The following is a 26,423-nucleotide window of genomic DNA, read 5'->3' on the forward strand; positions in this document are numbered from 1 at the left end:
TGTGACTTTTTAGATGCACTAATACAGCTGTTCACCTGCTGTTACTGATCATTGGTTAGATGGTATTACCTTTAGCCCATTGGCTCCAGAAGGTAACCGTGGCAACCATCTTCTCCTTTAGTTTATTTTCTGCAAAGATTTCTGCCTTTCTCTTGCACTCCATCGCTAGAGTCCACCTTGACCACACCTGGTGAAATAAGCGCATTAGACCGACTAAGTTTCCCATCGACATTCAAATATTGCTCAGTAACTTGATAAATGTGGATAATTTATCTTTATTGAAATTACAAAGCCCAATACTAATTATGATTGAGTAAACCACCCTGCGAGGGAAGCGAGAATCAAGACTGAGAAATGCAGTAATCCTGAGGTTACAAATCTATTTTGTATACCAAGCTAGAAAAATCTTTAGTCAAATCTAAATGAATGAAAATGAAAACAACATTGCTTGCAACACAGTTGATTTGTCAGCCAATTCGCTGATGATATTACTGGTTAGGTGTACAGAACTAATTGGCAGTCACATTGAGACCACCAGAAGACCCAGCTTATAAAGAAAGGTTAAAATAGCACATGTCAGTGTCACTAACAGGGTGGCTCACCTTTCTTAATGTTGTAGTTCTAATAAATCTGTTCATTTTACTATCTCTACTGTACTGCTTCCATTCGTTCATAACGGACTGTAACAACCTGTTATCCCGTTTGTGTGTATGAACCTCCACTATTTCAGTGCGAGTTTCTGATACTATGTATTCATTTTTCCAGATGTCAAAAGTGCTCGCCATCTGAAAGAAAAAACAAAATTCATTACATGATTTAACAATGAAAAATCTTGTTTTATAATTCCAATTTTGATGCCAAGTTTATTTTGTTTTGTGAAAAGCATTTCAAATTCTATCAATTCAGCTCAAATAAAAAATGGCGGGAAAACAGTACTATTTCACTGTCGAAATGCTATATTTCCTTACTACTGTAAAATATTTTATTTTAGCTGGAATTAATTTTCGCTGAAAAGACTTTTTGGCTGTTTTGTATGGAATTTATTTTCACTGATTTTTGACGAGTTGAATCATTACTACAGCAAAAATAGCGAAAATTAATTCCAAGCGAAAATAAAGTATTTCATATTCTGATGCAACATTTTGTACTTATATTTTTCTTAAAATAAACCGACATGAGGCCAACAAAAATAAATGATTTATTACTAAGTCATGTGTGTCAGTTTAAAAGGAGGCTGTTCACAACCTTTTGGTGGTTTCTTCCTAAATGTAGTAAAAAATGGAGAAAAAACAGGGGGAGCAAATCACTGCACCAGAAAACAAACTTTTTTTAGCCTCATTTTCCATTACTTTATATTTTGCTCAATATTTTTTGAAAAAAATATGGTTTCATTTTTTTAAAGCAAAAAAAATTGACTTTGGCCGTGAAACCAAACAAGCAGCCGGTCGGCTGAAATAGCTCGGCTGTTAGCAATGCACATTTCAATTATTAAAAGAACAGAAGATATCATTAAAAAATGAACAATATGTATAGTATCGAAGCAATGGGACTTGTTGTTTTCAACAAGAAGTCAAAAATATCACTTTTCACCAACAATGACAAAAATAATCATCAAAATTAGATAATTGAAAATATCATCACGAAATTAACAAACCTGAAAGAGGTCCACATGTAGTACCTATATATGTAATATCAAAGCAATTGGACTTAAGGTTTTTAACAAGAAGTCAAAAATATCACTTTTTACCAAAAATGACAAAAATATTCACCAAATTTAGTAAATTAAATATATCATTACAAATTGAACAAATCTGAGAGAAGTCCACATGTAGTACCTATATATGTAATATCTAAGCAATTGGAATTGCGGTTTTTAACAAAAAGTCAAAAATATCACTTTTTACCAAAAATGACAAAAATATTCACCAAAATTAGAGAATTGAAGATATCAACATGAAATGAACAAACCTAAGAGAGGTCTACCCAAGGTACATATACACCAAGTATCAAAGCATTCAGGCTAGTAGTTTTCAAGAAAAAGTCGAAAAAGTAAAACATTGAAACGGACGACGACGACGGACAATCACTCCTATGATAAACTTCGCTTGACAAAGTCGACAGCGGAGCTAAAAAAGCAGATGTTTCAGAGAAGTTTGTTTACCTGTCTTATCATAGATTTCTCTCTGAAATCTAACATCATCTTTCTCTGTTTGATTCGCTTCTGTATTTCATGGATCCATCCATTGAAGCATCTAGAAAATAAAAAAAGTAAACACAATGGATAATGTTGGTGATAATGTCATAGGAATGTGAGGTCATAAGAATGAGATGTCATGGGGACGTCATGCCATAGGAACGCCATAGAGACGTGATGTCATAGAGACGTAATGTCATGGGGACGTGATGTCGGGAACAAATAAATAAATTTTGGGTGATAGTGCCACATCTCATACAGACATACTAGTAATATCATAGTCAGTATGTCATAGAGATAAGTCATATGGACATGTCATAGTGACCTTAATTCACATGAATGTGATGTCATTGGAACATGTCATAGCAACAGGATGTCATAGAGATGTGATGTCATAGGGGCATGAAGTCATACGAGCTCAAGATCTTAGGTATGCGATATCACAGGAACATTAACAAAGCCACAATGTATAATACATTTGATTTTTAAAACGCTTGTCATTTTTATCTGAACTCTTTAACATTGTATTATAATTTACATAATCTCTACTAAATCAACATGATCCAAACAATCATTGATTGCTTTGTACATGTATATCTATTACAAAAAATGTTAGTGAGATATCTTTGCAGGAAAAATCTGTGAGTGAAACAACTTACTTTCTCTTGACTACTTCGTTATAATAATCTCGGCTCATGATTGATTTCTCTGTATTATCCACCCATTTCCTGAAGACATTAGCAATCTGTATTTCCCTGTATTCTTGGCAGTATCTATCGGCAATGTCACGCATCTTGGCACAATTCCGTGCCTGACTCCTCCAGTGATGGACGATGAGCTTCAGGCGATACTTCAGTCTTTTCTGTTCTTCGATGTGTTCTTTCCACAAATAGAAACACTGCAAGATAAAAGTTTGTGAATATGCTCGTCATTAAACACTGTGGCAAAATGAAAGCCAGCAATGAACTAATTTTTTTTGGAACTAATCTCCAACAAATTTAAAAGTGTCAGTACCCGAGAATTAAACTAATGATGGATTTTGTTACCTTGCATAAAGTACTCCTGGTATAATGCCTTTGACCTTTAGTGATTAATGCACACTCCCTCCACTCGATGAACATACTTTGGACCATTCTAGTCTCTGTGTGCTGTCTGTATTCACATGCTAGTTTATTCTGACGATGAGAAAGCCACCATTGCGTAAATGTCTTCATCAGTGTTTTACGCATTTGTATTTGTTGATACTCCTCACATTTGCGTTTGTTTTCTTTACGTCGTCTAACTTCTATATGCCATGCCATCAGAGTTCTGTAATGAAGAAACATGTATTTAGTTGTTTCACACTCACCAGTAAACAGAAGTTAAGAAAAAAATTAGTCCATGAAAAAAAATTGAATATCAGTTAATAAAACATAAATCAGTTTTAAATACAAAAAAGTCATAAAAACAAAAGAATCAGTCAATAAAACAAAAGAACCAGGCCACGGAAACAAAAGAACCAGTCAATGAAATCCAAAGAACCAGTCAATAAAAACAAAAGAACCAGTCCATGAAAACAAAAGAACCAGTCCATGAAAACAAAAGAACCAGTCCATGAAAACAAAAGAACCAGTCCATGAAAACAAAAGAACCAGTCCATGAAAACAAAAGAACCAGTCCATGAAAACAAAATAACCAGTCCATGAAAACAAAAGAACCAGTCCATGAAAACAAAAGAACCAGTTCATAAAAACAAAAAAATCAGTCAATTTAAAAACAAAAAGGCAAATCAAAACAAATATATCAGTACACAGTTTGCACAATTGCGACTATATTTAAAAAATAAAATATTTTTTCAAATTGACTATTAGCTAAACAAATTTTGAAGGATAAATCAAAATTGTCTGAAAATACAGTGTAAAATATTTTTTAATTTCCTATTGGTTATTGATATTGAAATATCAGCTAATTATGTGTGTGTGGGGGGGGGGAGGGGGTGTTCAGCACTAAAGAGACAGTGGCTTTCTAGTTTTGTTAGGACCAACTTTATTTTCATTCCATTTCCTCTTTTAATACTTAAACACAAATCTACACTAATGATTGTAGCAGAATAATTTTGTAATGTTTTTGTTCAAAACAATAAACTTGAAAGTTAAACAAAACAGTGAAAGTCTACAATGAAGTAATGCATGTGGGGTTAAAAAGATCTGTATTGTCTGCACACGTTGTCCACAATTATCTGTAAAATACGCAGAACAGCATTGTATATGGTTATCATCGCCTCTATTTTTCGAAAGAACAGGTTAACGTGACCAACATTATTTGTGAATATTTGCGTTTCGACTTACTTTGAAGCTAGATTGGTTTCATATATGATCTTCATCTGTTGCAGCTTATGAGTTTCTTGTCTCCACACTCTCCAACACTGTTGAAGTCGTCTGACTTCAAAGACGCAAGTCAAGTTCTTAGAGATGTCACTCCACATCCTATTCTGAATTGCCCAACAATGCCATCTCTGTAGAATCTCCTTCAATCGATTCTCAACGATGACATCATACCGGTAATCTACTTCTGTTTTCTGGGATAATCGCAGTTGCCACACTCTAAAGGCCTGAATCAAAAGCATAGAGTGAATCGTTTTTTATGTTTGCAATTCCATGATTAGAGGTAGTTGGTTACCATTAAAAACTTAATTGAATTTTACAATATGGTTTCAGTTTTTGCTGTTGTTTACAAAACTCAGATAAAAGTATATGGTGGTCAAATGCTTTAACAGAATCCTATACAAAATGTTTCAAATGTATAATTTTTTGCATATTTTCTACAAAAAAATAATTCATACTGGGAAAAAAATTAATAATCATGTAACACTTGATTGTGATCATTTTTTTTACCCCAATTTATTATGTCGAGTACCTGTGGTAAGTAAATCTTAATTTACCCATTAAAAGTGTTTACTCATACAAAATGTCAAGATTTTCATGACTTGTAAAAGTCACCAACATTTGACTCTCACCAATTAAAGCAACTTATGGTACTTTGACTTCCATATGCATATACAACATAACAATAGTCAGGTGATCAACTTTGAAACAGACACAATGCAATTAACACTTACCATTGACCTGCAACGCTTTTCTTGAAATGCAAGCATTTTCTTTTGTTGTTCAACCCTCTGTCTAGCAACTTCAAGCCAGCCATAGAATGACCTAGTACATGAATGACACTATGCGGGTTATAACAAATATTAGGAACTGATGATATATCACAATTTATGCATGAATTGAATGCAGTGCCAATATTATGACAGAACGTGTTAGATAGATTCTACATGCTATACACCACTAGTACTACTCTTTAGATACTTGTACAGCAAAATATGTCATGACTTAAGCATAGCACAGGAAACAGCACTGGTGAAGATTACCGGTAGTCTAATAAGTTCTGTAATTTTATTATTATATTTAAAACCTTTCAGTTGTTTTCCAGAACCATCTTCCATTCACATTTAGCAGAAATATGAGCACTATGTGACTGTTCTACAGGGTGTGAGCCAGCCACCAGTCCACCTACCAAACGAACTGGCAACTTTGATTTTGGACTGGCAACTTTTTCCCATTTTTCTGTTTTTTTCTACTGTTCTTTGATAATTTTACCAAAATATTTCCAAAACCATCTACATTGTTTTGTACTGGCAGTTGCAAATTCCTGGCTAATAGCCTGTTGTTCTAATTGGTTTAAATTTGAACCTGTAAGTTGCATACAGGATAACGTTTAAATAAAGTTATTCATCATTATAACGCACATTGTAGTACCCAGACATTCTAGGAATAGCACTTGGTAATAATTACAAAAATTAATAGTAATTTTTCCTTACCTTTTAACAATTGCATTGTTATGATATTCAGTCACTCTGTTCACTTGTTGTCGTCTTAGTTTCCAGACTGAGAAACATTCTTTAAGCGTATTCATAGCGATATACTGCCTCATCTTGCGAGCCCGACCTTCCATTCGTACATTTTCTGATACGTAATCCTGCCAGTTGGTGACAATACCCTGAATTTGACGACGCTCGGCAGTCTAGAATGAAACAACAGAAATTGAGGGGAATGTCTTGGCAAACATTTCCATCATCACCTTACGCTTGGACAACAATTTGAAAATAAACTGGATGTCTGGTTTCTGCCCAGTTTTCCAGCCATAAATGTTTTCAGCAGACATATGCAGACATATACCGGGGAAAAAAATTGTGAAAATAGAAACACTTCTTGATCATGTAATGGACGCATAACATACATAAAACAATCACATTCAGTAAAGATAGTCACATAGTCCAGTAAAAGACAATGTAAATCAATCTGTACGAAGCATGGTTATAATACAACTCAGGTTTTAAATTACATCAAAAAAACATTAAAATATAGTGTAATACACCAATACATGGTGTAATACATTAAAACAGTGTAATACATTAAAACATGGTGTAATACATTAAAACATAGTGTAATACATTAAAACATAGTGTAATACATCAACCCATAGTGTAATACATCAAACCATAGTGTAATACATCAAACCATAGTGTAATACATCAAAACATAGTGTAAATTAATACATCAAAACGTAGTGTAATACATCAAACCATAGTGTAATACATCAAACCATAGTGTAATACATCAAACCATAGTGTAATACATCAAACCATAGTGTAATACATCAAACCATAGTGTAATACATCAAACCATAGTGTAATACATCAAACCATAGTGTAATACATCAAAACATAGTGTAATACATTAAAACATAGTGTAAGCCTTTGTGAATTCTGAAAATGTGTAATAGCAGTTTACACTAAGTTAAAACACAGTTATATGTCATCCAGGGTTATACAGCCAAACATGTAGACAACATGGATAGGAATGATAACGTATGTGGAATAATTATCATAGTACTGCAATACCACATGACACATGCCAGTATTATATGCAGGGAGGAAATCACAACAGTACACACGTGCTGCAAAGCTTCATGCAGCAGTCTAGGTTGGGACACTAATTTTCAAATGTTGTATTTCCTGTATTTGAGCTACACAATCAACACATTGTAGTGATTCAACCTTTGAGCTTTGAGTGGCAAAGTCTACTAATTATATTTTTTTAATAATATAATGTATTACCCGGTATATGTCTATTTGGTCTAAAATTAACAGAAAAGTTAAAATTAAAAGAAAAATACATAAAAATGATGCACCAATATTTTGGTGGAAACAAACTATGGCGCTCGAAGGTTTGAAACAGGAGATACAAACTAATCTGACGACTTGTATGTCAATGTTCTTATTATTGATTGTTGACATTGAGGCACACAATACATTGCATTCTGGGATACACCACAGTAGGACAATTTAAGTGAAGACACACACACACACACACAGTAAACAGATTGCTTACAGAGACATCATTGGTTTGATGTTGAAAAGTACTGGACTGCAATTGACAGATTAAATGAAAAAATTAGAATTATGTCATAATAAATATTGATGTTTGTCAAAAAGTTGTCATTTTGGGGGTTATGATTAAACAAAAAACCTATATTTTGTTTCATAAAACAAATTTAGCAATTCAATGCAATGTTGAACTCTTCTGTGCATAAGTAATGAGCTGATTTGAATATATTCTGTGCATAAGTAATGAGCTGATTTGAATATATTCTGTGCATAAGTAATGAGCTTATTTGAATATATATACATGCATAAGTAATGAGCTTATTTGAATATATTTATTCATAAGTAATGAGCTTATTTGAATAAATCTATGCATACGAAATGAGCTAATTTGAATAAATTCTGTGCATAAGAAATGAGCTGATTCGAATATATCTCTGCCTAAGTAATGAGCTTATTTGAATATATCTATGCATAAGTAATGAGCTTATTTGAATAAATCTATGCATAAGAAATGAGCTAATTTGAGTATATTCTGTGCATAAGAAATGAGCTGATTCGAATATATCTCAGCATAAGTAATGAGCTTATTTGAATATATCTATGCATAAGTAATGAGCTGATTTGAATATATCTATGCATAAGTAATGAGCTGATTTGAATATATTCTGTGCATAAGAAATGAGCTTATTTTTAATATATTCTGTGCATAAGAAATGAGTTTATTTTAATATATTCTGTGCATAAGAAATGAGTTTATTTGAATAGTGTCAATTTTCACAAAATAAACCAAATTCATTTTTAAACAAGAATGTGACCAATTAGAAATGTCCATTTGGTTGAAGACCAAGGAAAAAATTATATAAATACACAAAATTTTACAACAAAATCATGCCAGAAAAAAATATGGCGTTCATAAAAAGTACAAGAATAATAATCAAAGACAGTTTTACCATATAAGGAAAATACATTTCCATATATGGTCAAAGACAAGTATAAATGTATGCAAATTAAAACCATTATATATAAAAGTACTTACCCGATGTTTCCATACAAGGAATGCCCTCATGAGGTCACCAGAGTTTGAATGTCTGGTTGCTATGGCAGTCTTGTGTTGTTTACGTTTTCGATCAATTTTATAATATAACATGGCCTTCAGACATTTCTCTTTCATCTTGGTTTCCTGCAATCATAACAATATTTTGTTGATTTTACAAATTTCACAAATTAGAGGGTTTTGTGAAATTTATGTGCTTTTGACAAAGGTGCAAATTATTCTCAATTTTGAAGCAAGTGAATAATTACAAAATAAGAATAATAATGGCAAATTTTATCTATCGGGTGGAAAACTGATACTGACAAAATTAATCAAACTGAAATAAAATTGCAAAAATGTGATAACAATGATACTAATTCCATCATACGTTAAAGAGCAATGGACCTCGCACAGTGTACGTTTGATTTCATTTAAACAAACAATGCTTTTTGCACACACAAGTCTCATATCGAACAAGACATGCTGCAACAACCACTGCCCTTTAAGTTTACGTGCTAATTTACGTGCTAATAAGGCATGACGTCTAAGTATGTCAGTGAACAAGCGTTATGGCGACAAATGATTACCGATAAACAGTAAAAATATTACCCTAAAATCGATATCTTTTCCAAATAAACTTTTGGTCGATATTATCATTACATCAGTATGACCAAACGATTTGTTTTTCTCTACTGCCGAAATCCAAAAAGTTTAGAACAGAATCAGCGAACTTCTTTGGCTGGAGTCTGATCAAACCCTGATGGCAACCATGTTTGTTTTTATTATTAGAGGACGCTTAATCATTCCATATTTGGAATTCACATTTCCTTATATGGTAGGATGAAAATACTCCGTAAAATACCGCAAAATTACGTCACCCTATAACTTATGGCGTTACAGTGACAGATGTATAATAATGAAGCATAACTGATTTTTCAACTTACCCAATGTTCGGCTGCTTTAACTGAAGCAGCATGTTGTCTCTTCCAGACCTGCATACCATGCTTTAAAGTCAACAGCATGCTTGTATACTGCATATGGTACTGCAGTTGACACAGTAATTTCTGTTTTCTAGTGTACGACAGCCATTGCTGAAAAGCGGTGCTTGCTGGGTATAGTTTCCAATGTAGAATTATACGCTTTAGAGTCAGCTGGAAATATAAAAGAAAACGTGAAATAAGCTAATTTTACTAATTTGTCTTCAGATTTTTAACAAGTTTTTCTGCCAAAGCTGTTGTCTCAAAATTGCTATCACTGTAACGGCATTAATTACTCACTGGGTTTTAATCTCACTATTTTCAGTGATAAGTAAAATCTGCTGAAAAAAAGCCATGTGAAAATGTAAAATAACATTAGAACTCACTGTTTCTCACAGTTTCAGCCAAATTCGTGAAATTAAAACCAAGTGAAAAGGCTCAAACATTAAAACAGTGAAATTAAATGACAGTGAAAATGAAAGGGTTGTACAGTATCATAAACATAATTATTTACCTGTCTGTTTTGTGGTATCTCTACATGCAGTGAGTCCGAGTACAGACTAGATGGATAGGAGTTGGATTTAAAGCTAAGTGGTTTCGGGAACATTCCCGGTCCATCCCATCGATCCGCCTCATCATGGATGGGATAACCTGGATATCCATCAAAATGATTACCGTTGTTACTACTACCGGTGGATGCAATTGGAATGTTGCTATGGAAACCACTACTATTCTGTGACACTGTTTCCGAGAGTTGGCTTGCAAGTGACAGGGTAGAGTCGTCGCTCAGAGTAGGCGAGCTGGGTCCACCCAGCGATAGCTTGAATTTCTCCACAGAATCTTGGCAAGTTTGTTTGGCATGGCCGTTCCATGACTGAACAACTTGGCGCATCAATCGTGACTGTAGATCGTCATGGTATTCTCTGAAAGATAAACCCATAAACATACATGAGCACTGTTTTCTATTAAATTTAGAAGCAATATCAGAAGATAAATTTACCTGAATGTATTTTTTTTGTTATGCAGAACAATTGATTTGGTGTCAAGAAACAAAACTTTGACCTGCTCTGTCCTATAAAAAACTTAAAACTTAAAAAATCTTTTTATATGTTGATTTTAGCTTCCAATGACAACAATCATTCGAAAATTATTGTTGTTGACACTAGAATAATTTATTACAAACAAACAATCTACCATCAAATCAACAAGACATGATGAGATATTATATTTACTAAAGTAAACAAATTTGGAAATCATAAGCGTAAACTCTTCAATACATTCTGACCACATGGTTTATTGATGAACTTACCTAGCTAACTGGTTTCCCAGAAGTTGTTTCTTCCAGTTAAAAAATGCATTTTTCATTGTATTCCCAGACTGGTAATCACTAAATGATTTCAAGACATCATCGGTTTTATCTTTATGATCATACAAAGTATCTCTCCATTTCCCAAGAAACACACTCTTCAAAATATGGCCTTCAGCCTGTGAAGAACACGAAAAAAGAAAAAAAAAACATGAATTTTAAAAGGACTAGTAATTAAAGGAATTATATGAGCACATAATGAGATTCCATGTAAATAAACAAGTACATAAATAATGAAGACATTCTCCATCAAACGCAATAAAATATGCGCATAAATAATGAAGACATTCTTTATCAAATGTAATAAAATATGTGCATAAATAATGAAGACATTCTCCATCAAATGTAATAAAATATGCGCATAAATAATGAGGACATTCTTTATCAAATAATTAAATATGTGCAAAAAATAATTTTAAGAAGTGGCTCATCCATGCAAGATTGGGATTTGGCATTCCAGAGACAAACAAATACATCACCTTTTGTGCTTCATCATCGTCCCTTTTTTCCACAAGGTCTTCCCATGATTCTTTCCATTTATCAAAGGTGTGTTGCAGTTTACTGTGATGGATTTGCTCTGTAAGCATTTGACATTGTACGGTTCTCTGAGCGACACCACGCCAACCCTTCATACAACGGCGTAATTTATTATCCAGTATCTCTTGGGCAACTTCTTTTTCCCGCTGCAGCAACTCGGCTTTCTCCCTGCAAACACAAGATATTAATGAAAACAAATTTAAAAGGAAGCAGCAATGCATTATGGGATACATTCACATCAGATTAGTTCTCTTTCATCATTTGTTTTTGTTGTAGCAAGGAGATGAATATAGAACAGATATGGTACATAATGCAGTCTTACTTTCTTTCTACCTCCAGTTATATCCACAACTGAGGGTGTTACTGCACATATATGCAATGCATTATGGGATACATTCACATCAGATTAGTTCTCTTTCATCATTTGTTTTTGTTGTAGCAAGGAGATGAATATAGAACAGATACGGTACATAATGCAGTCTTACTTTCTTTCTACCTTCAGTTATATCCACAACTGAGGGTGTTACTGTACATATATGCAATGCATTATGGAAATAACTTCCCATTGTACCCATAGATAAAGGAAAACAATTTTTTTGAAATGGTTTCATACTATTATAAATCATAATATAATATAATATGTCCCCCAAGCAAAATTTTGAGATATGAAGAAATAATTTTACCAAAGAAACCGTTTTCCAATTTTTATTTTTGGTATAAACCCATAAAATGAAAACAGAAAAGAAGATGATATTGACTCTACCAAAAAAGTTAGTCCAAGTATTTTAAGAACTGGATACTTACTTCCAAGCACTGAATGCTCCACTTAGTTTGTTTTGTTGACTGTACTCATAGTGGTTTACACACTGTCTTCTTCGCAATACAATACTCCTCCATGCATCAAATACACTAGATAAAAACAAAACAATTTAGTTAACACTCTCTAACAATTACTATAACTTTCTTAGAGAATCATTGACAATGTTTTGAATGAAGGAGTCACATGATCAGCACTTAACTTTTGATTGGTCAAAGAAGTCACATGATCAGCATTTAACTTTTGATTGGTCAAAGAAGTCACATGATCAGCACTTAACTTTTGATTGGTCAAAGAAGTCACATGATCAGCACTTAACTTTTGATTGGTCAAAGAAGTCACATGATCAGCATTTAACTTTTGATTGGTCAAAGAAGTCACATGATCAGTACATAGTCGGCAATAGTTATTGCGCCCTTGCCAACACATTCACTCAATTATTTGAAAAAGATATTATCCTCTGACAGGTTTTGATAAAAATCATAACATTTTATTTTTGCCTACGACTCCCAGAATGTTCAGGAAAAAATCTTTCAAGTGGTTGTTATTCTTTAAAAAGTGAATAAACAACTGACACACAACACCACTTCGCAGGTACAATATAGTGTCATTGAATAAAAACAGTAGCTACGGTTTAAATCTTATAGGTGTGTTGTTACCATGACAATCACCGAGTATACATGTCAGATTGCCAGGTTAGAGAGAGAGAGAGACATGACAACGTTTACACAAGTCAATCATGACCAAATTCAGTCCTAGTCCTGAGATATTAAATGGTTTACAATAGTTCGTGAAGCACATGTAAAATTCATTTGCAGGTCACGACAGATTGTAGATCAAAATGCTGACAGACAACACATAGAAACCACAGAAACTGTCGTTACTAGGAAATGCATTAACCTTTGAGATGTCATCATAAATCGGTACTTACTGTGCCATTTCTTTTCTTTCCCTCCTGACAACCAGTGGTTGAATTGTCTTGGTTTGTTTTGTTAATAATCTCCACTGTGTCAATACTCTATAAGCATTGTTATGTTCCAAAATCAACTGTACTGATTTGGCTCTCTGCGTGTCCCAGTCAGATTGCTGTTTAGCAGCCAGCCATGTCCGGAAAGCAGCTAAAATTAGAGTCGTAAAGTATCATACATAATTATATACTAATACATAATACTATTATTAAAGAGAGCGGTGGTCGTCACACCATGCAAGTGAAACATTTGTGTTGATAAACATTGATTTTGCCACAATCCAATGTGCTCTTCTCATGGGAATCACAAGTATGAGGTTTGACCTGGTCGTAACATGCACTAATTACCGCCGGGGACTTCTTTGATACTTTCCAATCACGTTAAAAAATACCTAATTAAAGCTCGGTAACGTCTCAGTTTGTACTCGTTGATTTGCACAACAGTCGCCATCTTTGTTTATACGAGACCCATATATCTCGCACATACGTGGCTAGACGACTACCACCCTTTCATTAATATAAATATTATTTTTAAATTATTTAGTTACCATATTTATTACACAGAATTGATAATTCCAATATTTCATCATTTCTGTGGTTGTTGGAGAAAAACTTTTCTCATAAAAATTCAGATTTGAGCACCAAACTTACATTGCAGTAAATTGCTATCTCTGTGTGGTTGGGTCATCCTCAGCTTTGCTTCTAATCGTCTTCGTCTGACCATCTCTGTCCAAGCCTTGTATGCTGCCATTGTACATCGATCTGACCACACTTGTCTAGATTGTATCTGTTGTAACCGAATGTTATACCGCCCCATCCAATAATGGCAGCACTTCTTTAACAGTCTTTTGTTTCTCATTTCTTTAAATGACGTCATTTTCTTCCTAAAATTATAAATGTAAAAATTTGTAAACAGGAAATCTTTTAAACAAAAATGATGGGAATGTGCATAACATTATGAATAATTATTGAACCTTTAGATGGTCTGAGGAACGTTTGATCAGTGCCTAACTGGAGATCTCAGGAAAGTATTATCAGTGTCTAGCTAGGGGGTTTCAGGAATGTATGACAAGTGCCTAAGTAGGGCGTCTAAGAAAGGTATGACCAGCACCTAACTATGGGGTCTCGGGGGAAATTCAACTACTGCTTGCCTAGGGAGTTTCAAAAAAGTATAATCAATAGATAACGAGAGGGTCTTGAGAGAAGCTTACTGACACATAACTAGAGGTTTCAGTACAGTATAGCCAATGCATAATTAGAGAGGGTACAGGGTCCAGGGATCTCAAGATTAGAAAACTTTATATTTTCATAAGAATTTAATATGCAGTAATAAATATATACATGAATACAGAGCAAATACAGGAAAACAAGGACACAATGCCGCCAAACATTGCTATAGCACCCTCATGCAGCCATTTGAAGAAATCTCACCTGAGTTGTTTTTTGAAAAGTGTAAACTGTCTCCAGTCACAAAGTGCCTGTCTGACATGTATACGGTGTAATACTGATATGAATCTCTCTCGGATTTCTTTCTGTTTTCTCACATTCACCATCCAGGCATACAAGACACGTCTCTTCAACGTCTTTCTTGCCCTAGATTCCTCTATTTGTCGTTGGATAGCCTGACGTTGTTGTTTCAAGTACCATACCTCAAAACATTGCCTGAAATATACAGGAGTTGAATTTTAACTTCAAAAAAATGGATATTAGTGTTCCCAACACAGTGATTGCTAAAATCATACACAAAATTTGTTTTTAAAGAAATGATATACATTTCGTATGGTAGTCGTGCACACACAAGAGTTACACAATCAGAACTTTTTGTAGAAGTGAAAATTTCTTTGGGGTGCTATGTTTGGAAGTGTTAGCAATTTTTTGCAAAATTTTGTCTTTAAAAATGCCATAAAATGAGTAATCGTGAAAATTCCAAGTAGTGTAAATTAAACAGTATACATATTAGGGTCCAATACAGAATTGTTGTGATGATAAATATGTGGTGTGAAACATACTGTAAAAGGGTCAATTATTTACTGGCTTTTAATTTTGCTTATTTCGCTGACTGGAAAATGCGCTAAATTAAATATGAATATGTACAATTTAGCATAGAACACATTATCTAAATGATAAAACCGTGAATTTAAAACCCACTGAATATGCCTGAAATAGTAAATTAGAAAAATTTAAACCCAGTGAATATTAGTCATTTTACAGTAGTTCATTTCTATGATATATGTTTCAATGAACTGTGTGCATGAGTGAGATGGGTGAAAACAAGCAAATATGTACATACAGATACTGCCCAACAAACTGCTTAAACTGTTTTTAAATTTAGAAAACAATTACAAAATTTGGAAGCACAGAACTTTTTATAAAAACTTTCATAAGATTTTGTTCTCACAAACATTTATAAATCAATGAAATAAAAAAAAAATTCCTAATAACAAGAATTACAGTTACAGTTACCAGTAATTTGTTTGTGAACTTGGATTGAATGTGCTTCAGACATTTGAGTTGTTCATTCAGAAATACAGTTCTACATATGATGGTGTCATATATGAGCATATCCACAAATTGGTCAGTAAACGACAAATTAGTCCTACGGTATACACAGATATTGTAAATAAAAAAACAATTTTAATTTCCTCTGCAAAAGTCCTGGACAATTATATCAAAACAACACAAAGTTCAACTTACTTGAGTCTATTCCTGTTCATCATTTTTTGCATTATTTGTTGTTTAAGCTTCAACGACCACTGTGCAAAATACACCTTCAATAGCGCCTTCTTGTGGAATTCTTTAGCTTCACTCATATCTTGCAACCGTTCTGCTCGTACAATCGGCAGACTTCGTCTCCATCCAGTCAGTATCTTAGAGAGCACAGTCATGCTTCAAGAGAATAAAGAGTAACTAATTATAAAACTAAATGGCAGACTTTGTCTCAGTCAAGTCAGTATCTTGGGAGAGTGCGAGAATGATGTTAATAATAGAATAATTTGTGAAGTTTTATTGCAGTAAACTGCGTGGAAAAAAAAGAAATTGTGAGTCTGGGAAATGTTTTTTTTTTAGCTGTGAACATTTTATCTTCTATAGAAAAAAAGTTTTCCTGTAAAAACAGGAGCTATGGAATAGGTGAATTTGATAATGGTTCTTTGATATGTGCCAAAGGTGTGAAATCATTGTCTCCATGTCAAGTACATGGCATTCATGTCAGGTCCTTTTGTTGCTACGGGATCACACCTCAAAGTCAGAACTTTTTTTCTCTTGTATTCAGTGAATTTTCAAAAGCGAGAATTAATCAATCTGTCGACATTGTGAAATCATTTAACATAAAGGGCGCAAGTTTGGAAGCATTTATCAATTGCTAAATACAAAGTGGTATGAAAATTATTGAGAGCTACTCGAGGAGTTTTTTTTCCCCTAAGTTTTAGATCCATAAAATTTAGAAATATATTGAAGACAGATGAAGTTTAAATTTTTCGAAATACATTGAGGAAGTTTTGAAAAGGAACTACTTGAAATCAAAATAAAAATCTACTTAATTTTCACCATGAAACTCATACACATATTTGACTTTGAAAGGTACAATTGCAAGAAAATCAAAATGTCACAGTCAAATGCTGACAGCGAAAGATCAATAATTAAAAGAAAATAATATAATTAATGAATAAATATAATTACGCTAACAAATACATTTAAAAATAGTACCAGCTGGGTTTCAAAACTAGGAAATTAAGCCAGATAGAAACAGATGACAAGAAGTTCTTTGTACCAAAAACAGATCTATTATCTGTGTTTTCAAGGCCACAATTTGTTTTTGTTTTTTTGGTACAACATTTTATACATTTTCTATAATTTCTTACTTTTACTGCTGGTTATGTAAAATATTTTAAGGATTTTTTTTTAAAAAGTTACAAATGTATGCGAGTTTAAGTAGAAAAAGTTGACAAAAGTAGACAATGATGATGAAACAGTGAACTATAGGAAACTAACCTATGATGATGAAACAGGGAACTATAGGAAACTAACCTATGATGATGAAACAGTGAACTATAGGAAACTAACCTATGATGATGAAACAGTGAACTATAGGAAACTAACCTATGATGATGAAACAGTGAACTATAGGAAACTAACCTATGATGATGAAACAGTGAACTATAGGAAACTAACCTATGATGATGAAACAGTGAACTATAGGAAACTAACCTATGATGATGAAACAGTGAACTATAGGAAACTAACCTATGATGATGAAACAGTGAACTATAGGAAACTAACCTATGATGATTCTTGGCAATCTGGAATTTATCATACTCAGCTTGCCAATTCTTGAAATATTTCACAAAAGTTTTCTCCTCAAAGTAAACTTTCCCCATTTCATTCTGTGTCGTTTTAACTCGTCTTTCTGACGTGTAAAGTCTCCAGCTTTGAAAACCTTTACTGAATAGAGTTACTCTGAAAAGAAGGAATTAGTAGAAAAATATAAGTATTGTGTATTCGCTAGCACTGATTTTCCAGGGTTTTTGTGAATATTTGTCATTATTGCATTCTGAAACATTTGCTGGGTACATATATCCTCGGGGGCGGAACTACGTCACAGACGTTCCACGTTGCTAAGACGAGCACCACTGTACATGCATTTCTATGGGCTCTGTGCGCGCTGCTGTGGAACGCCGGTCGAGCTGGTGAAAATTCGAGAAAACAACACAAACTCAACTTTGAAGTAATCCCGAACAGCCAAATTTATATATGTTACACACGTAGGGCTAATCTTGTTACACTGTTCAGAGGAGTCTCAACAATCATCCCAAAGTACCGTTTTCTGCAAGTTTTGGGCCTTTGTTTTCACCGCCGCAGGTTGCCAGGCATTGAAAATGCCCGGATGTCCGCCCCCGAGGATAGCTAAGTATTTTGCATGACAGGGTAAATACTATGTTAAAGTAAACAAATACTTTGTGCGTATCTCAGACAAATGCACATGTACAACACCATATCACCGAGTAGATAATATTTGGTGATTTATGTTCTAAGTACCGGTAACTATTAAAAATAGCTTGATGTTTCAAGCAATGACTCTTAATTGATAGCATAGAAAAAAATGGTCCTCTATTGATAGCACAGAATTTTCTATTATGCTATTGATAAAGAGACATTGTTCCAAACATTTAGCTATTTTAATAGTTACTTAGAACAATGATTACCAAATATTATCTACTATATATCATATTTATCGGTCCAAGCAGCAGCATTCATTCATTCATTCATTCATTCATTCATTTATTACTTTTACCAAATCACCAAGCCTGATGACTCGTCACATCTTCTATAATGGCCATTGGACATTCCTCAAAAGGGATACTTAATAACCATAATTTATTCGTGGCGATAACTTACTTGTAATGAAGTCCCGCTAGCCCCTCTTTCTGTACATCACTGTGTTTATCTTTCCACGCTCGGAACGCACCAGACACTTTCATTTTATCATGTTTACAAGACAGTTGTTTAAACTTGTCGGTATCCAGTTTAAATTGTTGCCACGTCAGGAAAGCATGCCGTAATGTTTCGTGCCTGTGTTCATGATATGTGGATTTCCACTGCAATGATAAACAGGAGAAAAGATTAGAATTCAGTGATTTCAACCACATGGAAACAAGTTAAAAGTTTCCATAAATGTTTTTTTTTTTTTTTCCCACAACATAGTAGTGAGATGATTAAAGTTTGATTGGAATAACAAATTTTAAAACAATAACCCCATTTCTTCTATTGAAATACTGTAAAATACTTTATTTTAGCTAGAAATAATTTGTGGGTGTTTTGTGTGTTATTTTCACTGATTTTTGATAAGTTGAATGTAAAATATAGGAAAAAAGGTATATTTGCTGGATTTTATTTTCAGTGAATTATTCCTTCAGCGAAAATAAAGTATTCTACAGTATGCGAAAACATTTTAACAAATCACAGTGCAAGTGATTTGTGTGGCAGTGAGTGTTGTTTGTGTGGCAGTGAGTTTGGTTTGTGTGGCAGTGAGTGTGAAGTGTGATTGCTGTGATCATGCAGTGAATTTAAAATCCTATCTTTTATGTTGTAATATGTGTCTAATTTGTTTGCATGTACAATTTATTACAAACTTATAGCACAACCTTTGTTTATGTATTGTAACATTATTTGGTCGCCTCGTTTTTAAATGGAAAGTTGAAAAAGGTTCAAAAAGTTACATGTTAAACATGCAATCACTGGTGTTTAGACGAGGGATGGTGACATGATACAAATATATAAGATCCAGATCCTATCTATATTTTTATCCCCTTTCTGTTATCCTGCTACAAAAAGTTATAGCCAAAAACTCACTAAAGGCCCTTGCAAACTAAAACTGCAAAAGAACTTTTTCAACCAGAGCATCACCAACGTTTGGAATTCACTGCCAGACAACACAATGACTTCCGGAACAATTAACACTTTTAAATTTCACTGACAAAAATAACATTTGAATTTTAAATATATAATAGGAGCATTTAGTTTCATTTTTAAAACAGTACCGAAATACAACTGGCGTTTTAGACCACTTTTTCATTACATGTATTATACTATACTACTATAATACTAAACCTACAGTTGTAAGTATTGTATCATTGAGAAAAAAAACATGTGCTTTTTTTTTTACCAAAGTCACACATCTGCCATGTTCTTCACATGTTCTTCTAATAGAGCAAAAACCTATGCACAAACAAAAACCAATACTCACAGTGTCAAAATGTCTAACTAGCAAATTACTCTGACACTGAGCTGCCAGCTTTTCTTCTAATTGCTTCTTTTGACAGATGGCATATTTCAAACCTTGGAGTCCTTTCGTCAACATGTGCCGTCTATGAAGGTGCTCGGCATCATTTCTTTTATCCGGTGATGAACCATTTTTCCACACTGATAGACATTTTCGCAATAGATGCCTTCGCCAGAATACAGCAGCACTGAAAAAAAGAGTGATGAAACAGGTTCTATATCTTTCATGCTTACAATTTTAAAAGAAATTTAATGAATATCTTAAAAATATAAATAGAACATGTCCAATAATCAAAATTGGTAGAGATCCCAAATTGGATAATATAAGGATGGAGTCAGCGACGACGACCACAACAACAAGGACAGACATTTTCCCTAATATACCTTGCCTTTCATCTATGATGATACAGACAAGGTAAAAAGTGTTTGAATGTGACACAAATATGACAGACATTTTCCAAATAAGGATACATCCATAATACTTTTGAACAAGCTCCTGCTTTTTTTACGGACGGCTGAATTCGACTAATTTTGTGGCCAGATGCACAAAAACTCTTGATATCAGAAACTTTTAATGAGCTAAAATACGATACTCACTCTTCCATCATTTGATTTTGTTCTTCTCTTAAAGACTTGATTCTGTTGACATTAGTGTACCACTTTCTGAACCATCTCGCCTGGACAACCAACTCGTCATGGCTACTGGACGGCGTCTTATGTAGTAACTCTATTAGCTTCATAGCCCAGAGTATTGATGACATACGATTCAATGTCTTGGTACTTCCTGGTGATGTCTGGATACCTTTCCCACTGCCAGAATAAAACAATTTAAATTAAATGAGTTCAATCATTTGTTTTACAATCCGAAAATCAACAAAACATGTAAGCAATGGAAAATTAAACCCATTTGGTTTAACATTAATAAAGAAATCATAGAAAAATACATAAAATACCAACAATTATTATGTTCACAGGTTTATACATCAGTGATTGTTATTAAAAACATTTTGTTGACAGAGTATTTTATAAAAGGTTTGAGAAGTACCAGTATTGAACATTTAAAGACTGTAAGCAAGGTTTCAGGAAAACAGTGTCTGCATATTAATTTAATTTATCAATGTAGTACACTATTTTCTCTGTTACTTGTACATTGCTTAGGAAAAATGACAGGTTCATGTCTATGGTCAAAATACATCATAATGATCCAGTATAGAATAAATGTAATTTTGGATTGTGTGGACATACTTTAATAATTAATCAGATTCTTTTAAAGGGTGTCGCGAACATTAATATTGTTATTAATTTCAAAGTTATCATTGTTATATTCGATGTTACGGTGATACTGCCGATATCCAAGTGAAATGCATACATTATGTTAATTAGGGTCAATCTACGTTGACACATGATCGGTATTGACCAATCAGTGTTTGTTTACTTCTGCTCGCGTGCAGTTCAATTTCTGTTATCTTCTGTGTTCCTGTGCCAGACGACATTCTCTAACCGCTGTATTTTTACTGGAGTCGTTTTGAAATAAATGGTATACAGGTGTGATTGTATCATTATCAGAAAACCCTAACCGAGTCTGTAATTTTGTGACGCTATTCAGAAAGGGTAATAGTTGTTGCGTCGCGTCCTTTTCAATATAGAACCCATAGCGACATATACAGCGCATGAAAAATACAATGTTTGTTTACATGAAATTCGAATACACGCTGCGCGACGACCACCGCCCCTTAAATTATTATTTAGGTTAAATAGTAGGTAAGCTACAATGTAATTTCTACCAAGCAACCACGACTGTGAGGCTTGTGGTATATATTGCAGACATACTTAAGGGTCCTTACGATAAATGCCACAGGGCAATTAATCCTAGAGACCTGTAAAGTGATTCAATACATTTGGCTAATTGCCAAATGTATTTAAAATACAATAAAACTATTACAAATACCAACAGGCCAGTTGTATCAACTTATCGATGAAGGACACTTAATTTATAAGCTGTTAATCTCATAAAATAGATTATAGGTTTAGTATTATAGTTAGGACAAAATATATATCAAAAGATTTTCCAAAATGCTATGGTGTAATCCCTGATTAAGACAGTTCCTCTGAAATTTTATTTTTATTGCTGAGGCAAAATTGACTTTACTAGAACTTCTCTCATTGGCTAGAAAATCCAAACTACTCAAATAGATTAGCCAATCAGAGGACAACTTATTTGATGAGGCAAAGGTAACTTTACTAGAATTTCTCTCATTGGCTACCAAATCCAAACTACTCATTCAATCCCAGGATAAACTATGCAATGAGGCAAAAGTAACTTTACTAGAACTTCTCTTATTGGCTACCAAATCCAAACTACTCATTCAATCCCAGGATAAACTATCCAATGAGGCAAAAGTAACTTTACTAGAACTTCTCTCATTGGCTACCAAATCCAAACTACTCATTCAATCCCAGGATAAACTATGCAATGAGGCAAAAGTAACTTTACTAGAACTTCTCTTATTGGCTACCAAATCCAAACTACTCATTCAATCCCAGGATAAACTATCCAATGAGGCAAAAGTAACTTTACTAGAACTTCTCTCATTGGCTACCAAATCCAAACTACTCATTCAATCCCAGGATAAACTATTCAATGAGGCAAAAGTAACTTCACTAGAACTACTCTTATTGGCTACCAAATCCAAACTACTTATTCAATCCCAGGATAAACTATTCAATAAGGCAAAAGTAATTTCACTAGAACTTCACTCATTGGCTACCAAATCTAAACACAAAGCATGAAAGAATTGGCCATTTACAGATCGTGAAAACCTTGGTGGTCAATATACAGATGAGAAATTGCATCCAGATGCAAAATTAGGAACAAAATGCAGGACTGACCATTGTTTCAATCATTTCTATCAGCAGTCTCTAAAACCTAATGTGACATGTTTGACCGACTACGACAGAATGACCTAGCAATTAACATGGCCTCCACGGAAAAAACGAAATGAACAGGGAAAAAATGGCATCACCAGGTGATACATTTTAACTGTTGCATGAAGTGTTGACTGGGGGCAGCAAACTTGCATGTCTTTATGCCAGGTAAACACTTTTGCAAAGAAATTTGAAATGAAACCCAGGTATTAAACATTTCTTTAGGAGGTACAATTTTGACAATTTCCTCAAAAACCAACAAGTGTTCTTGAGAAGTTGCATTTCAATTATGCCGTAGAGATAAGCATGACTGATTGAAACGATAAAATTATCAGTCTTCCATCTATGCTGCAGAACAAACACAAACCAACTCCATTAGCTGTTGCAAATGTGCACCATTCTTCCAAATGAATTCAACTACATTCACTGGGACCCTCCTGGGACGGCTGAATAGAGCGAGAAGACAAGTATGTTTTGATCAACACGTTCATCCACTTTTCAAACTTTCTAGTTCACTTCCGTTGCTACGGTTTAATTCATTAAACCGATAGCAATTCCCAAAGGGCAGAGATTCCATTCATCTATGTCATTTCCAGTGTTTCCGCACAATTCCTGTCATTGTTGTGTAAACAATCCAGGGGCACACTGGCTAAGTCTACCCAATAGCAAATTACAATTATTTTGCTTCCCCCGATGTTGCATCGAGTCTCATCCATCTCAAAGAACAATACAAATAATATAAATTATGTGAGCCTGATTGGCCTGAATGGCGAGTTCTCACTGATGTTTAATGGTACCAAGCCGACCATTGTTATCAAGACAATACATGTATTGTCTTCTTTATGATTTCAATAGAACTGACCCATCATACTAGCCTATCAGTTTATTTCCCAATTCTTCGGTAATTGTTTACCACCAAGGTGCTGTTCACTGGTGTGAAATGGTATTCTATTTCCAAATGCCAAGATAATAGTTCAAAACCAAGTCCTCAAACCCTAATTCTTTAGTTTTGTTGAAGCATTATCTAAAACTGTTTTTTTACTTTTGAAGCCCAACACAGAAAGTTGGAAAATAAAGATGGTTTGAGCAGCGTTTGGACGTGTGTGTGGAAATGGAATTTTTCAAATAATATGATTGTCATGTTCCAAATATGGTTATCATGCTCCAAATATGGTTATCATGTTCCAAATATGGTCAAATATGCAAATAATGAAATTAAACACCAGTGAACATTAAAATTAATTTTTAGCAGAAATAATTAAATTAAAAAAATAATAATAATTAGTGCTTTGTGTGTGACGAAGACCAGAGACTCGTGACATGAAGCTATCACTGAACTGCCACTTTAAATAAGTTATTGCATGCAAGTTAGATAATAGACTTAGAGCTCTTTTTTTTCTGAACTACTGAACCAATATTGACAAGCAACCTTTCGTGATCGCAAAAAATGGTGATACCTTAAGATTTATCACACATGAGCAGAGATGTCAGTCTACAACTGTTCACACACGTGTACACCACAATGCTTTATGCTCTAAACTACATTCGTATCTAGGATGTACAATGTATTTTACCCCTTTTAATGGCAAAACCAACTTCTGTTACTTTCCACAAAATAAACCTCAATCCCTTTTTCATAATCCTTTTGTAAAAAATGACAAATATCTGAAACCAAGGGTAAATTACGGTATGTTCATTTGGTTCAAAATTAATGAAAAAAACTATAAAACAAGCAGCCTGTCGGCTGAGATAGCTCCGCTGTTAGCAATGCACATGGCAATTAAAGAACAGAAGATATCATTAGAAAATGAACAAATCTGAGAGAGGTCCACATGTAGTACCTATATGTATAATATATCAAAGCAATTGGACTTGCGGTTTTCAACAAGAAGTCGAAAATATCACTTTTTACCAAAAACTACAAAAATATTCATCAAAATTAGAGAATTAAAGATATCATTATGAAATGAACAAATCTGAGAGAGGTCCACATGTAGTACCTATATATGTAATATCAAAGCAATTGGACTTGCGGTTTTTAACAAGAAGTCGAAAATATCACTTTTTACCAAAAATATTCACCAAAATTAGAGAATTAAAGATATCATTACAAAATGAACAAATCTGAGAGAGGTCCACATGTAGTACCTATATATGTAATATCAAAGCAATTGCACTTGCGGTTTTCAACAAGAAGTCGAAAATATCACTTTTTACCAAAAATTACAAAAATATTCACCAAAATTAGAGAATTAAAGATATCATTACAAAATGAACAAATCTGAGAGAGGTCCACATGTAGTACCTATATATGTAATATCAAAGCAATTGGACTTGCGGTTTTCAACAAGAAGTCGAAAATATCACTTTTTACCAAAAATTACAAAAAAATTCACCAAAATTAGAGAATTGAAGATATCATTACAAAATGAACAAATCTGAGAGAGGTCGACATGTAGTACCTATATATGTAATATCAAAGCAATTGGACTTGCGGTTTTCAACAAGAAGTCGAAAATATCACTTTTTACCAAAAATTACAAAAATATTCACCAAGATTAGAGAATTAAAGATATCATTACAAAATGAACAAATCTGAGAGAGGTCCACATGTAGTACCTATATATGTAATATCAAAGCAATTGGACTTGCGGTTTTCAACAAGAAGTCGAAAATATCACTTTTTACCAAAAATTACAAAAATATTCACCAAAATTAGAGAATTGAAGATATCTTTACAAAATGAACAAATCTGAGAGAGGTCGACATGTAGTACCTATATATGTAGTATCAAAGCAATTGGACTTGCGGTTTTCAACAAGAAGTCGAAAATATCACTTTTTACCAAAAATGACAAAAATATTCACCAAAATTAGAGAATTAAAGATATCATTACAAAATGAACAAATCTGAGAGAGGTCCACATGTAGTACCTATATATGTAATATCAAAGCAATTGCACTTGCGGTTTTCAACAAGAAGTCGAAAATATCACTTTTTACTAAAAATGACAAAAATATTCACCAAAATTAGAGAATTGAAGATATCATCATGAAATGAACAAATCTGAGAGAGGTCTACCCAAGATACATATACACCAAGTATCAAAAGCATTCAGGCTTGTAGTTTTCAAGAAGAAGTCGAAAAAGTAAAACATTGACACGGACGACGACGACGGACAATCACTCATATGATAAGCTCCGCTCGACAAAGTCGACAGCGGAGCTAAAAATACATAAAAATGTGCAAAATATGTTGGTGGGGAAAAAAATTATTCTGAAAAGTATGGAAAGAATAGGAATATAAAATAAGGATAGCAAGCATACCAAATAAGGAGAATATCATTCCAAATAAGGACTATAGCACACCCAAATATAGAAAGCAGTGCATTCCATATAAGGAGTG

The 26,423-nt window shown here is 33.6% G+C and overlaps 1 protein-coding gene across 1 annotated transcript in view; it reads right to left on the reverse strand.

Annotated features, from left to right (window-relative positions):
• The window catches only part of LOC102800899 (uncharacterized), a 58,228-nt gene that overhangs the window by 5,794 nt on the left and 26,011 nt on the right, over positions 1 to 26,423 (reverse strand). Inside the window, exons 5-26 of the mRNA XM_085508495.1 lie at positions 20,691 to 20,903; positions 20,059 to 20,281; positions 18,711 to 18,910; positions 17,595 to 17,771; positions 16,011 to 16,202; positions 14,748 to 14,978; positions 13,968 to 14,200; positions 13,281 to 13,467; positions 12,337 to 12,441; positions 11,475 to 11,700; positions 10,939 to 11,114; positions 10,144 to 10,552; positions 9,597 to 9,803; positions 8,656 to 8,799; positions 6,051 to 6,253; positions 5,292 to 5,382; positions 4,522 to 4,784; positions 3,241 to 3,502; positions 2,854 to 3,092; positions 2,162 to 2,252; positions 603 to 785; positions 70 to 187 (exon numbers count right to left, since the gene is read on the reverse strand). Coding sequence (XP_085364621.1) covers positions 70 to 187; positions 603 to 785; positions 2,162 to 2,252; positions 2,854 to 3,092; positions 3,241 to 3,502; positions 4,522 to 4,784; positions 5,292 to 5,382; positions 6,051 to 6,253; positions 8,656 to 8,799; positions 9,597 to 9,803; positions 10,144 to 10,552; positions 10,939 to 11,114; positions 11,475 to 11,700; positions 12,337 to 12,441; positions 13,281 to 13,467; positions 13,968 to 14,200; positions 14,748 to 14,978; positions 16,011 to 16,202; positions 17,595 to 17,771; positions 18,711 to 18,910; positions 20,059 to 20,281; positions 20,691 to 20,903 — 4,373 coding nt within the window. The remainder of the gene's footprint in view (positions 1 to 69; positions 188 to 602; positions 786 to 2,161; positions 2,253 to 2,853; positions 3,093 to 3,240; positions 3,503 to 4,521; positions 4,785 to 5,291; positions 5,383 to 6,050; positions 6,254 to 8,655; positions 8,800 to 9,596; positions 9,804 to 10,143; positions 10,553 to 10,938; positions 11,115 to 11,474; positions 11,701 to 12,336; positions 12,442 to 13,280; positions 13,468 to 13,967; positions 14,201 to 14,747; positions 14,979 to 16,010; positions 16,203 to 17,594; positions 17,772 to 18,710; positions 18,911 to 20,058; positions 20,282 to 20,690; positions 20,904 to 26,423) is intronic.

This window comes from Saccoglossus kowalevskii, chromosome 15 (genome assembly GCF_978046115.1).
Source record: "Saccoglossus kowalevskii chromosome 15, keSacKowa6.1, whole genome shotgun sequence".
NCBI classification, from domain to species: Eukaryota; Metazoa; Hemichordata; class Enteropneusta; family Harrimaniidae; genus Saccoglossus; species Saccoglossus kowalevskii.